This window comes from Rhipicephalus microplus, chromosome 6 (genome assembly GCF_043290135.1).
Source record: "Rhipicephalus microplus isolate Deutch F79 chromosome 6, USDA_Rmic, whole genome shotgun sequence".
Lineage (NCBI taxonomy): Eukaryota > Metazoa > Arthropoda > Arachnida > Ixodida > Ixodidae > Rhipicephalus > Rhipicephalus microplus.
Window position 1 is genome coordinate 5,785,964 of NC_134705.1, and position 15,268 is coordinate 5,801,231.

Sequence of the window (15,268 nt, forward strand, 5' to 3'; positions counted from 1 at the left end):
GATTTCTTACCGTTTCCTGTAGTTGAAACCTTATGATACCTTGCCTACAAGAAAGGGCGCGCCTGAAATTATTGAGCAGGGGACCGAAAAGGAAATGTTACACTGTGTTCATGTTAAGGAGGTGGCAGCAGCGTTACTAAATCTCAATATTAGTTATGCTTCGGTGGTTCCTCTCGCGAGCCTATTCCCATTTAAGTTTACTGAACCAAAACGTTAAAAGCAGATGGCTGTAATAGCTGCCTCATGTAATTGAGGTGAGCAACTAAGGTGCCATTAACTTGGGGTTCTCAAGCCTCGACTTGAAATGACAAATTGAGGTATTTCAGTAGGGTGCGCTTAAAACATCAATCTTGTTTACCAAATCTGCTTTTCTTCTGAAAATATGGTCTTGTTCAAACGACTCAGAAGCTCAAGCCCACTTTTTTTTAGCCCGATTTCCCATGCGTTTTTTGCTTAAGTACATGCTCGAAAAGCTGGAACTTCCACCCGTAATATTGTCGCTGTGAATGAAATTATGCAATATGTTTTTAATAATATTTTTCTATTATCTGTGAGGAATGTTTTATCAGATTTCAAGAAAAATTAAAGATGGGGTTTTTTAAATATTGATTATTCATAAGGCTTTACTGTCAACAATTTTGAAAGTTTGAGGCCATTCATAAAATTATGTGTTTGAGGTACAGCAACAATATTGACAGGCAATATTGCAAACATCATGTCGTAATAGGTCACCAAGTTATAAAACACTAGCTGGTTTAGCTTAAGAGGAAAAAAATCTCAAATTAGGCACCTTTTAAAAATTGTCACCTGTTCAGACATTTTTCAGAAACACTTTACTTCAGCATATAAGCTTCAGACAATGCTGCTTCACTCTTGATTACACGTACATTTACTAGAAAAAAATTGTCTTCACCAGGCTAATATTTGTGCTTTTATATCGTCATGAAATTTCGAAAACGACAAGGGATGAAATTGGTCCCTCTGTATGAAATAAGTTCAATATTTTGTTTTCTCTTAAACAATGCAGTTAACAAAAAAAAAATGCTCACTTTTGGGCTACTGGTTGGTAAGTGCACGAAATATAAAATAAACAATCAAATCTAAAGTATCAACTTTTTGCCCTGTGCGGATCTCTCGTGGAATTCCCACTGATAGTCTTAGTTTTCATTAGCACCTGCTGCTTTCACATATGCTACAGCCAGTGACCTACAATGATGCTTGTCATTCGAAGCTGTGCTGTCCCTGCAGATGATCTAGCCTCACTCATCCCTCCATCTCTGCTACTATTGGCTCTAAGCAAACTTGATTGATTGGTTTGCGGGGTTTAACGTCCCAAAACCACCATATGATTATGAGAGACGCCGTAGTGGAGGGCTCCAGAAATTTGGACCACCTGGGGTTCTTTAACGTGCGCCCAAATCTGAGCACACAGGCCTACAACATTTTGCGCCTCCATCGGAAATGCAGCCGCCGCAGCCGGGATTCGATCCCGCGACCTGCGGGTCAGCAGCCGAGTACCTTAGCCACTAGACCACCACGGCGGGGCTCTAAGCAAACTTAGGGGGCTTTGTGTGCATAGCTATGCTTTGAAACTTTCTTGTAAAGTTTTTATCTATCAGATTGAACAGTGCAGTGCTGAACAGTGCAGTGCTGGACGAAGATGCATTTAAAAAGAAAATCGTATATGTAGTCAGGCAGGCATGAAAGGACACTGGCATGCTCTCACAAGCCTTTCTCAAAAATTCATTCCCATGAATTGGTCACTGTGCAGTTCCTGCGGCAATCGATGGAGCAGCTCGACTGGCATGTGGAGGAGGACACATTTGAAGCCCCTACACCTCATGGCAACAAGGTTTTCAGCAACATTGTCGCTACCTTGGACCCCTCAGCTTGTCATCGCCTGGTGTTGGCCTGCCACTATGACTCCATGGTTGATAACTTCACTATAGTATTACTAGTAGTAGTAGAAGCAGTACAGTCGAACCCCTTTGTAAGAGACACTAATGTAAGAGACAGATGGGTATAAGAGACGTCAGTGGGCCTACGTTCAAATAGAGGTTTATAAAAAAGCGCTTGCATGACGCTCTGCTTGTAAGTGTCATGTCATTTTCAAGACTAAAATTTCTCTGAGGTGCATGTCTCTTATAGTATAGGGGTTCTACTGTAGTAGTGGTAGCGGCAACTGTAATTTCCTTAGTAGGAAATCACTGGGAGAGCAATTTTTGTTCCTTCCCGTGAGAAATTTTTTGTCCCAAAAATAAATAAAGTACACGCACCAATTACGGGATGCGCACTTCCTCTGCAATGTGAAAGTGAAAGGTTCCAGCAAATTTCAGATAGGAGCACAACAAGAGAGGTACGCACAGTGCTCTGCAATGTTCCCTTTTTTTTGCCTTTCGCTGGTTTGGTGATAATCCTACACTTCTCCTGAAGTGTCAAAAGCTTACACTTTTGATTATGTGGCAGCATCCTTCTGAAAGGGCAAACTATATTTCACATGAGCAGAGCGCGGAAGATCTAAGTGCACACATGAGGAAAGGCATAGCAGCGAGCACTGGGAAGTTATGTCAACATAACGTCGTATTTGTGGGTGTTGTAATTTGAAAGGTCATGTGGGCTACCCTGTTGCCAACAGAGACGTCAGCAAGAATCTGTTGCCAGGGAAAAAAAGAAGTCTTGTTCTGTCATTGTCATCCGACCAAATAATGCTGATTGGCAAAAATGTATTTGTAGAATTAGCTGTGCTGCAATGTCATCTTACATTCAAAACAATGCATTTTACGTCCTCCATAAGATTACTTTATATACTGCTCCCGCTGCACCTTGGACCACCTACAGTCCCAGTCCACCTTACTGAAATGTCCATGGCTTGTTCTTTTTTGTCCCTTGGCACAGGAAGCTCGTAGTCATAATTTTTTGGCAAGTAAAAATGGTCTGTGTCATCGTAGGTTGGTTCATTGCTGGTAAGGGAATCATGAATGCATGCTGTGCAGGTATGCAATGGCGTGCGTGCTTCGTAAAACTGCAGCCGGCCAGTCTGGTGTCGATTGAGGGAGTCGTGAAACCATAGCTTCTAACTTGCATTGGTCTAGGGGACAACGATACCACCCACTAAAGATTTCAATGAATGACTACTTATTTTCAATGTATTCTCCCACTGAGAATTCAACTGCAGCATTTTGACGGAATTGTCAGATTTTGCTGCAATATCTTTTTAAATTGGCCGCCAGATACGACTCAATAGAACTAGACTTGTGGGAATATTCGAATGCTTCGAATATTCAAACGAATAGTTGAGTATTCAAATTTTCTTTGATTTGAATTTAAATTATCAAATATTTTTGAAGTATTCGCAGTGAACGAATAGATGTGTATTAATTTGCATGTAACTGCCTGTAAAGATGGTTTTGTTGCAATGTAGAGGTGCTGAGCCATGAAAGCATTTATTCAAAAGAAGTTTACTTTGCCGCGAAGTCCCCCTTCAAATTTAAAGGGGCCCTGCAACACTTACTGTTACTGAGCATGGTCAGAAAACGCTGCCGATCGGTATTCAAGGCTACCAAAAATACACCAGGGTGATTCCACGACAGATCAACACGGGTCCAAAAGTTGATATTTTAGATTTCATCGAGTATTTTATATTTCGTGCACATCTCACCAGGTAGCCCGATTAACGGCATAACTTTTTATGATTAACGGCATAACTTATGAGAAAAAAAAATATCAAACTTGGCCAACACGTAGGCACCAATTTCGTCACCTGTCATTTTCGAAAATTGCATATGCTATAAAAAGACAAATATTTTTGCTTCAACGAAGATATTTTTTACCTGCAATGTATGTCTAATGAAGAATGAATTCATACGGTTTCAAGTTAGCAGACCTTAAGAAAATAGCTTTTAAAAATGTCTAATTTGCGACAGTTTAAAATAGGTTACGTATTCCCCATTTTTTTTCTCCGAAAGTAATGGAAGCAGCGTTTTCAAACTTGACACGTTTTAAGGATATAGCGTGTTCATTAGGCACATAAATTATTGCTGCGGTAGGGCAAATGTAAATTTTTATATATTGGCAAAAGTGTACTCTATTGAAATTTGAATAATAAAAAACCCCATCTTCGATTTTTCTTAAAATCCCGTAAATAGACAACCGAAAGCCATTATACAGTAATATAGACAAACATGTTGCATTATTTTGTTTTTAGTGACAACATTCGTGGTACAAATCAGAGCTTTTCGAGAATGCGCTGATAAGTTGAGGAATCTAGAAATCTGAACGGAAAAGCGGCAATAAGCTTCAAACGTGAGTAAACGTGACCGCATTTGGTGAAGAAAGGCCGTTTTAGCAGATAGGAGTAACTATTTTGAACACGGTATTCTACAGTATCTCAATTCACTCTTATACGTAGAGCACTGAGACTTCTAATATGTGGTGCCTCTCCATTACTGACACGCAGATGGAGCTGCTGTAACGGCCATGTGTTTGCAACACGGTGGTTAAGAGAATTGAATGTTGAATGAGTTCATAAACGATTCATAACAAATTTTTATCATTTGGGGCACGAAGACTGCCGCATTAGACTGAATAACACGCTTTAGGGCAAGTTGTCATCCGTCGTCTGCTGTACAGATGAATTGCTGTGCGCCACATCTTGGAGGCAATGCTTTAGATCATATGGTTCAAAGTAGGGACAAAGATTACACCTCTTGTGATTTTATCGACAAAAACATTGTGAAATTTATTTTAACGTACTATACTTCAGTTTTGCATTCGCACTGAGGATACTTGCACACGCTGTTTTACGTCTGCTCTCATTACAGGTGAGAGACATAGGAACAGACCACAGGTAGATCACTTTCGTCCTGCTGGTTTCGTGCACAGTTGCATTGCCAGTAATTTAAGCCTCAAGGAGCGTGGCGATGGCTGACCACTTCAGCCGGGATAGTTTTTTGTTCAGATTACCTCATGTTGCATAAAAAGAAAACACCTTATCAAAGAAACTTCCGCAAGGTCTAAGACATCAGCCTGTTTGCCCTCCAGAAGCTTTTGCCGAAAGCTGCCCGCCATGCACATAACAACGACCACGTCTGTCAAAACCGCTTTAGACGCCTCAGAGATATGCTGTCTTAGTCTAATGGCTTCTCAGCTGAAACAGCTGATGAGTTTTTGCTGGAAGAAGAAGCCGCATATCCCGGAGGGTCAGGGGCGAGCAGTCCTTTTATGCTGAGCGGTGGCGCTGCGACAGCACTTAGCTCTTCTTGGTCTGTGACGTCAAACAGCCGAGACGATGGCCCGTTCCCTATCACCTTCCAGGCAAGAGCAGCACGACGCACGGGCAGCAGGCGGTGATGATGGCCGATATCTATAACAAAGCAGGAAGGCGTTTGATTTCCGCGCTGCGTGGCCGCATATGCCATTAATAATAAAACGAAGTTGACTTTCGGGCTACCTGGTGAGAGGTGCACAAAATATAAAATACTCAATGAAATCTAAAGTATCAAGTTTAGGACCCGTGTCGATCTCTCGTGGAATCACCCATCAGACAAATATTATAGCGCAGCACGCAGCATGTAATTCACAATAAATTTTCAAAGCTAGAAATTGCTTTCTTCCCTCGGCAAATGACACTACAAGCTCAAAAATCACTTGTCACAGCCAAGAAGAAATGTACGGCTCGGGTTAACAGCCATTGGCTGATTTGAGCATGGCACGCTTGTCATTACTGGAGCTGCCGCGGGAGGTCGCCGCTTGTCCACGAGTGCGTGCGTGATCGCACTGAAAAGCCGCATATTCGAAGAAAAAAATGCTCATGGTCACGAGGTGCATGTGACATATTTTCTTTCACCATGCCATTCTTTCCTGCTTAGGTCCCAGCTTTTTCGTCGAGACGAAGAGAGAGAATGCAAATGCAGTGTGCGACAAATTTTTGGAACGCCGCTCATACTGGACTGATTCTAAAAACTTTGTGACGGTAAATTTTTGAGGCAACAGGCATGTTTACTGACTCCATGGCTACTTGAAAAAGTGTTGCAGCGCCAATTTAAACAAACATGTTACTCTCAAATCAATTCTTCATTTTATGAAGTTTGTTATGATGGCTTATATGCTCCAAGTATAATAAATTTTAAAACATTCAGTATCTCACAGGTTATCACTTGCATCATACCGAAGCTACTACCCAAGGTTGTTTCGTCTTACTTTGAACGAAAAAAAAAAATGGCATTTGCATAGAGCCCCTATTTCAATTAAAAATAAATATTGTGCAGGTTAGTTCGGTCATGATAAATATTCTCTTTTTTTTTTATATATTTCATACTTATGTTTCGAATTCGATTCGAAATTATTCAATCAAAATCGCTATTTGCTTCGAATTCACTTCGAACCTGAAATTCACTATTCGCACAAGCCTAAATATAACCCTTCTCTCTGGTCCTTCTCTCTGAATTCAGATCTGTTCATCACATTGAACATTGGCTGACCTGAAATAAAACATAAGTACTTTTAGGAGCGTGCCGGCTGATACAGTTGTCTTCGTTTGAAATGGTATTGTTCTCATATACACTCAAACCTCATTATAAAAAGTTGCATCTTACACCAAAATAAATTCATTATATATGCAAATTAATTAAAAAGTTTATTCCTAACACTGTATCTACTGCAAGACTATTTTTTATTTACTTCTTTATAACCAATATTTAGTTATATCTGGGTTTGTTCTATTGAGGTTAGACTGTAGTCAATCAATATTACGAGGCAGTGGGCATGGCTCCGCTCCGTCATAGACGCATCGATGAAGAAGAAGCGGATTCGGCGCGCGAGATCCTAGCAACCCTGAGGTGTCACACCTACCTGTAAATATTGCAAATACACTCCTTTCTATCTTCCATGTATTTGTAATCTCTGTAACGAATTGGTGGAGATGCTGGGTAACGAAGCGCACTACAACGGAGCTCCGCAGTGGTCGTCAAATGGGAGTTTCCGTGATGGAACACGGGACTGATCCCGCGGCCACCTCTCCATCGGCCTCGGCAACGCCTGCACCATCTACGGCAACGCCTTCACCGGCCGCACCCCCACCCACATATGTGCTGACGCATCCGAAGCATCCAGGAATGTTCTGCGGTACGGACGAAGTTGATGTTGCCAACTGGATAGCCGACTACGATCGTACCAGTGCGGTCAACCATTATAACCTGACTCTCATGCTGGACATCGTGCTGTTTTATCTAAAAGGCACGGCCAAGGTCTGGTACGAGAACCATGACGAGGAGATCGGCAGTTGGGACACGTTCAAGGAGAAGCTTCGCGATTTATTTGGGAAGCCCATCGGTCGAAAAACGGCTGCAAAAAAAGAGTTGTCTATACGTGCTCAGACGTCCACAGAGCCGTATATCTCGTATATACAAGACGTGCTGGCTCTATGTCGTAAAGTCGACAATGACGTGTCGGAGTAGGATAAGGTTGGCCACGTCCTCAAGGGGATAGCGGACGATGCGTTCAACCTGCTAATGTGGCGGACCTGCGTGACCGTTGAGGAAATTATTCAGGAATGTCGGCGTTTGGAACAGGCCTAAAGCAGGCATATTTCAAGATCTTTCACTCCACTGCCAAACACCGCTGCGACGTCCTCCTGCGAAGATGGACTGACCTCTCATCAGCAGTATTCACCGGCGACTGAAATCACGCGAATCTTCCAGTGGGAAATCGAAGCAAGTACATCTGCTCTTCTCAGCAACGGCCACGTCGATTCGCAAGTACTTCAGGTTTGCTTGGTACAGTCGATTGTGCGGGAAGAACTCGGCAATTTGGGCTTCGATGTCTGCGCCGTTGCTCAGTCTCAATCATTTGGCTTCCGTTCAAGGTCACCGCCCCAGGAACGGTCTTTTCCATGCTCTCGCAATCTGGCAGAATGGCGAACGGCGGATGATAGGCTGATCTGCTTTAACTGCCGTCGCATAGGGCACGTCGCAGGGTATTGCCGCAACTATTGGTCTTCGTCCCCAACACAGTATAACACTGCTCGCCGCGCAGACAGCTACTGCCTTTTCCAGCCTCCTGCGCCGATCCCCGATGGCTACTGCCGTCTTTCACCCTTCGATGTCTCTAACACGCAGCACAGCCGCTCACCGTCGCCTCGATGTCATCAGTCTCGTTCGCCGCCTGCACGTCGCCCGTCGTCCCCTTCTCCTCTACGACGACGCCCGACCTCCCCGCTCAATTCTCGTCAGGGAAACTATGCGGTGCAGCTTTTAGAGGTGAAGCTGCATCCTCGATACCGACCTTAAATCCTCTCCTTGTACTGCCGACATGATAAAATTTGATCGACGTTGATGATGACGGCCTGACTGTTTTTGCACTTATTGACACCAGGACGCCTATTTCTGTGATGAGTGCCCGACTTCGTCGCCGCCTGAAGAAAGTTCTCACACCGGCTGCTCCTGGCATCATTCGTGTCGCCGACGGAAGAAGTCTTGCCATCACAGGAATGTGCACAGCACGCGTCACAATCGCCGATCACCCCACATCTGTTCTCTTTGGAGTTATTGAGCAGTGCCCCAATGACTTGATTCTTGTATTAAGTTTCTTGTCCACTCATGCCGCTCTAATCAACTGTGCTACCGGCGTTCTCCAACTTTAACTGCCTCGACTTGGGGCTGTGCCGTCCTCGCCGTCACACCGCTTGTGCGCTGTTGATTATGTTCGGCTGTCACCGCAAGCCACCACGTTTGTGGCCTTAACGACATCACCAGCTCTTCCTGACGGGGACTACATAGTGTCTTTATTAGTGGATGTGCTTTTGGCCTGAAGTGTTGCGGTGCCGCATATCATCGTGGCTATCGTGGACAACTACGTTCAGCTTCCGCTCCTCAACTTTAGTAGTTCGACCCAAGTTTTCCCGCAAGGCATTTCGTTAGGCCATGTTTCCCCACTTGATGCATGTAACATTGTGGCATTAGACCCTGAAGACTGCTCGTCCCCTATTGCAGCCAGCCGAGCAAACGCACCTACGGATGAAATCATGATGAAATCATGATGATGATTACTCCTGATATTCTGCCCTATCGGGCTGCGCAACTCCACCACGTTCTGACCACTTACCGAGTTATTTTTGACATCGATGACCCCCCTTTGGGTCAAACGTCCGTCGTGCGTCATCAAATACATACCGGCAATGCTAGTCCTTTTAGACGGCGACCTTATCGTGTTTCCCAATCTAAACGCCAGGTCATACAATGAGAAGTCGAGAAGATGCTCTCTAAAGGAGTCATAGAGGCCTCTTCAAGTCCATGGGCATCACCTGTTGTTTTAATAAAAAAGAAGGATGGCAGTTGGAGATTTTGCATTGACTACCATGCCTTGAACGAGATTACCCGCAAGGACGTATATCCGCTGCCACAAATCGACAATGCTCTTGACTGCTTTCATGGCGTGCAATACTTCTCATCTATAGATCTGCCTTTGGGCTGTTGGCAAATTTTTGTCAACGACTTAGACCGCGAAAAAACTGCCTTTGTCACAGCGGACGGTCTTTATCAGTTCAAGGTTAGGCCTTTTGGGCTGTGCAACGCCCCGGCAACATTCGAACGCATGATGGACTCTCTCCTCCGTGGTTATAAATGGTCCATCTGCCTTTGCTACCTCGACAATGTGATTGTTTTTTCTCCAACATTTGAAAACCACCTAACTCGCCTGTCGATCATTCTAGCCGTTTTTCGTCGAGCGGGACTCCAACTGAACTCGAAAAAGTGCAATTTCAGCCGACGAGAAATCACGGTCCTTGGTCATCGTGTAAGTGCTGCTGGCATCCAACCGGACCCTGACAAGATTAGCGCTGTCAAGAGCTTTCCTCTTCCTTCAACTACGAAGATGTTCGTTGTTTTGTGGGCTTATGCTCATACTTCCGACGTTTTATGCGCAATGTCGCTACAATTGCACGACCACTCACTGATCTTCTCAAAAAGAATGCGCCCTTCTCGTGGGGCCAAAACCAAGCAGCTGCATTTTCCACGCTGATCCAGCTGCTCACTTCACCATCAATATTGGCTCACTTCGACCTGTCCGCGACGACTGAAGTTCGCACAGACACCAGTGCTCACGGCATCGGCGCCGTCCTCGCTCAACACCAGGTGGGCCAAACGGGTGCTATTGCGTATGCCAGCCGCCTTCTCTCTACATCTGAGCGAAACTATTAGATAACGGAGCACGAGTGTCTTGCGTTGGTCTGAGCTGTAGCGAAATTTCGCCCCTACTTCTATGGCCGGGAGTTTTCAGTTTTTATCTGCTATCCTCGCCGTCCATGAGAGCGATTCTTGTGTGCTCGCCATATCCAATTTGCGCGACATCAGCATGGAGCCGGGACGCAACCCTCAAGACGGTCATTGAGCGAGTATCTTCAGGACATTCCGACCCTTCGCTCCGTCAATATGTCCTCCGCAACGAAATTCTGTACCACCGCAACATGAAGCCTGATGGCCCAGACCTTTTGTTGGTTATCCTCCGACACCTGCGTGCCATCATTCTTAAACATCTGCATGAGGCTCCGACGGTAGGACACCTAGGTTTTTCACGAACCTATCACCGCATGCAGCAACAGTTCTTTTGGCCTGGCCTCTATAAATTTGTGCGCCGCTATGTTGCTGCTTGCGAGTGCTGCCAGCGTCGCAAACGTCCTACTCTTTGTACGGCTGGCCTGCTCCAACCTATCGACATTTCCCCGGAACCATTCTTCCGCGTCGGCCTCGACTTGCTCAGACCTTTCCCAACGTCCGTGTCAGGCAACAAATGGATCGCTGTCGCAACAGACTATGCAACCAGATATGCTATAACTTGTGCCTTGCCAAGTAGCTGCGCTACAGACGTTGGAGACTTTCTACTGAACGACGTCATTCTGCGGCAAGGGGCTCCGCGCCAGCTTCTGACGGATCGTGGCCGCTGCTTCCTCGCAAAAGTTATCGACGAAATCCTCCGTAGCTGCTCTACCGAACATCACTTTACCACTGCCTACCATCCCCAGACCAACGGTCTCACAGAGCGCCTCAACCGAACTCTTACAGACATGTTGTCCATGTACGTCTCTGCTGATCATCATGACATGGACGCAATGCTCCCCTACAATACGTTTGCGTACAATTCATCATGGCATGACACTGCCGAGTATTCTCCGTTCTTTCTTCTGTACGGCCGCAACCCTGCCTTGCCATTCGACATACTCCTTCCTTCTGATATTACCGAACCAACCGTGTATGCTCAGGACCTTGCTTCTCGAGCCCGCATCACTCGCCAAATTGCACACACTAGGCTCACTGCTTCTCAGGCCTCACAAAAAGTCCGCTACGATGACTGGCACCACCACGTTGACTATCCTGCTGACTCTCTTGTCCTACTTTGGGCGCCGCATCGATGTGAAGGCTTGTGGGAGAAGCTCCTTCCACTATTCACCTGGCCCTACAAAGTTCTGCGCAAGGTTACTGACGTCGACTACCTCATCACTCCCGTTGAACCACCTTCATCTTCTGCCACAACACCTACTGATGTTGTCCATGTGTTGCGACTAAAACGCTACTACACTGCCAGTCCTGATTGACTTAGCGGCACCGTGACGGCGCTTCGTCCGGCGGGGGTGATATTACGAGGCAGTGGGCATAGCTCCGCCCCGTCGTAGACGCATCGATGAAGAAAAAGCGGATTCGGCGCGCGAGATCCTAGCAACCCTGAGGTGTCACACCTACCTGTAAATATTGCAAATACACTCCTTTCTATCTTCCGTGTATTTGTAATCCCCGTAACAATATGTTACGGGGATTACAAATACCTAATATGTAACAGCAGTGACTTGGCTTGGATTTCCAAACGGCACTCTGAGAACTCTGATGTCGTATGTTTTACTATTATAAGTTCATTATTAGTGGAGAAAATCATGGTTTAAATTCACTTTTTAAATTTCATGCCAAAATCTCTGTGCCTGACACAGGCATTTTAAAATGATTTTATGGTATTTATTATCGCAAAATAGAAACTGTGAGAGCTGGCCTGTGGCGGATCATCAACTACAATAGACGCATTCGAAAATGACTACTAATTCTGCACACACGCCGCAATAAAATGATTTATTTTCATGAAGTTAATTGCTAATCTTAGCCTGCTTCTTTGTTTTTGAAATGCTGCAGACGCTAGTCTCGATCTTATCAAGGCTGTCTAGGTGCGATAGCTTGGTTTCCTCCATGTGGCCGATGTAACAGTGAATGATGCCAAACGCTGCCAGGACTTTAGCAGGTGGAGTATGCGCGTGTAGCTAGCGCCTTGTCCAGACGATCTTCCTCGTCACATGAGCTGTCAGCCTGGACACTGCAGTGTGCTTCCACGAAGTCATCTGCAGAGACTTCATGTGGAATTGCTGCCGGGAAGGGAGACGACAACTCGCTAAACGCATCGTCTATACACTCGTCGTCGTTGTCTTCACCGGTTCCCGCAAGTTCCACCGTCTCAAAGCCTGCCTTCCAGAAGCAGTTGACCCCTGTGTACGTCTTCACGTCTTGCCAAGCATTGAAGATCTCCACGGGAGAAAACTTCGTGGAAATTTTTGGCTACTCCTTCGCCATCCACTGCTGGGTGTCCTGGCTGCTGACAGCTTTGCTTTTGCCAGAATTGGTTTTGCCAACGATAGCACCGCTTAAATCGGTGAATCCACCCCCTGTTGTCGGCGAAGTCGTTTCACCGAGTGTAGCGGCGAACCATTTGGCGTTGGCGATCAACACCGGACCATCCACCAAAATGTTCTTTGCCCACACTTCTAAAAACCAGGCATAGAGTACTTTTTCTACATTCCCGTGCACAGAAGCGGGCACATGACAGGCTCCCGACGTTCGCTTCTCCGCCGCCTTTGCCTTGATATCTGCTTTGTTTTTCAACAAGGTACTCAGAGTGCTCCGTGGTATCCCGAAGTCATCCGCGACGGTCGAACATTTCTCAGCTGCCAATAAGCTGAATAGCCTTCAACTTCTTTGCAAGGTCAAGGGTCTTGCGCTTCTTGACGCTAGCCAGAGCTACATGAGAAGTCGACAATTCAAGGGCAGCGGTTTTGCACACCACGTAAATGAAAGAGAAATGCTGCGCATGCGGCGGTACATTGGTAACGCGACAGCGGAAGCAACAAGCGCTCGCTAGGCGATGGCCACTTGGGAGGGCAACAGCAAAAAGCGCGAGCTGTGGTTGGCTGATCAAAACTCTCTAAGCAGCAACAAAAAAATAAAAAGAAAAGATGAAAGGAGGAGGACGGCAGCTTCTTCATTCCTGCTCTTTGAGCCAATGTGTACTGTAGAGAAAGCAGGAGAGAGAGAAAGAGAAACAAAAAAAAGTTCTTTCATAAGTTGGAGATTGTGCAGTTCGAGCCCTCTCGCCCTTATTTTTTTCGAGCGTTTTGGTTTTGGTGAAATTTGGTGGAGGGGTGGTGTCGTAGGGAAGTCGCTGGGCGCTGGGAGTGCCAAAGCATGCCTTCCTACTCGAGCGTATAGGTTGCAAAGGGTGGGAGAGAGGCGAGTGCTGTAGCGAACCTTCCATCTCGCCCAGCGATCGATATATCCGAAGGGAGGTAAAATTACCATTCAAAATAAATGTGCAAATTTCTATACTTCTCCAAAGAAATTTCAAGAAGATGACTTGCGAGTTCAATATACCCGAAAATTCGATATATGCGTGTTCGGTATAAATGTGTTTGACTGTAATATCTGTTGCTGAATATGGCTTTAAGCACTTTAACGTAAAACACAAAAGTGATGGTGGTGTTAGAGTATAGAAGAATGTTGTGGTTATGCCGTATGTACATGGAATTTCACACAGATTGAAAAAAGGTTGCAGCCAGGATTGCTGTGGGACAATCTTTAGCACATTATGCCAACAGGTAAAGGTGGTTGTTTAATTGTCCTTGCAGAAACTGGTCTGTTCTGCACCCAGCGAACTCGCGAGTCGTTGCAAGAAGGTTGTGCAGCTCGGCACGATAAGTAGGATGTGTGACATGAAACATGTCAAGAAATACTGTGCGTGTAACAAATGTGTGGTGTATGGCATCCCGTTAAGTTGGGACAGGTTTTACGTTGGACCATCAGTCCTTCTCATGTTGGTCTCAATCTGGTCCTTTTCATGCTTCCTTGGTCGAAGGGGCAGGAAAATCTTCTACTCTCTAGCACTGGTGGTAACTTGCAGTTGCATTGCAAGTTGTATGGTTGTATGCTACTGTTTGTTAAGGTGACAATTTTCGGTAAGGCTAAGATGCCGTGTAAACGAGAGATTATTGAGGCATTCTATATCTGAAAACTTGGTTCAGACAAACGTGTTAATGCAGCTTCGGTTTATCTCACCAGGAAAGAATGTTTGTTTCTAGCCCAGAGATGATTTTTTAGATTAGCTTGCTTGGTTTTTGGTATGTTATCTGCGCATGCGTTGAGCAGACTTGAGAGGAAAGTTTTTTCTGAAATAAACGTCAGTTGTTTATGCCACGTCTCCGCTCTCTGTCTCTATATCTGTCGCTCTGCTTTTTCTGATTTCAACATTTTGTGGCTTCTTTTGTAGTAAACTAAGTATGTACCAACTTGCCCAATAAAGCAACTCTCCTGTAAGAGTAGTGTTTTCGGGATTGTGAAATATTACTTTACGAATATGCGAAAAGTCATTTTGCTATTAGTGTCTCTTTAATGGTCCATTCAGTCGATGAACTGAAATTAGATTTCGAGGCATGGGCGTGCGTTGCATGACCTCACATCAGCAATTCCCCTTGCCAGCGACTCGTCTGCATAATTTGCGGATGGATGAGCCCAACCTGTTTTTCACAATGGGATTCTGGTGGAGTAACGCTGCAGATTTTAGCGGGCAAACAGGCTGGAAACTAGTACACTTTTTGTCCACTGGAGCCGTACAGCTCAGGTCTGTTAGCGCTTAGTTCAGTTTAATTTAAAGCCATTTTCTAAGATTATCATTTTTGAGATATCTATCACATTTAATGAGCGCTGATTGGTTGGTTGGAGAGTGGAGAAGTTGTTGTTTCAATCATTGCACATGCACAGTGGTGGGAATGCCTTCCAGCATTTCGGAGCAGCCATTGGAGCATGCGAAATCTGCTTTTGGAGCAGCTACCTTTGTGTTTGGAGCAGGCACGGGCTGTGTCCGTGACACACACAGAAGAAAATTTAGCTTTAATTTAGTTTAATGTTCCCTCATTTTACATAGTCATTTATACAAAAGCTGCAAGCCAACAAAATAAGTAAAAAATAATAAA

At 45.1% G+C, this 15,268-nt stretch overlaps 1 protein-coding gene across 13 annotated transcripts in view; it reads left to right on the top strand.

Moving 5' to 3' along the window:
- Positions 1-15,268, top strand: part of LOC119167762 (glutaminyl-peptide cyclotransferase) — an 823,023-nt gene that overhangs the window by 220,634 nt on the left and 587,121 nt on the right. For 12 of the 13 annotated variants that reach the window (XM_075865229.1, XM_075865226.1, XM_075865228.1 and 9 more), the window contains one exon: positions 1,772-1,930. The exons of the other annotated variant lie outside the window; for it this stretch is intronic. In XM_075865229.1, coding sequence (XP_075721344.1) covers positions 1,772-1,930 — 159 coding nt within the window. The remainder of the gene's footprint in view (positions 1-1,771; positions 1,931-15,268) is intronic. 13 annotated transcript variants of the gene reach the window in all.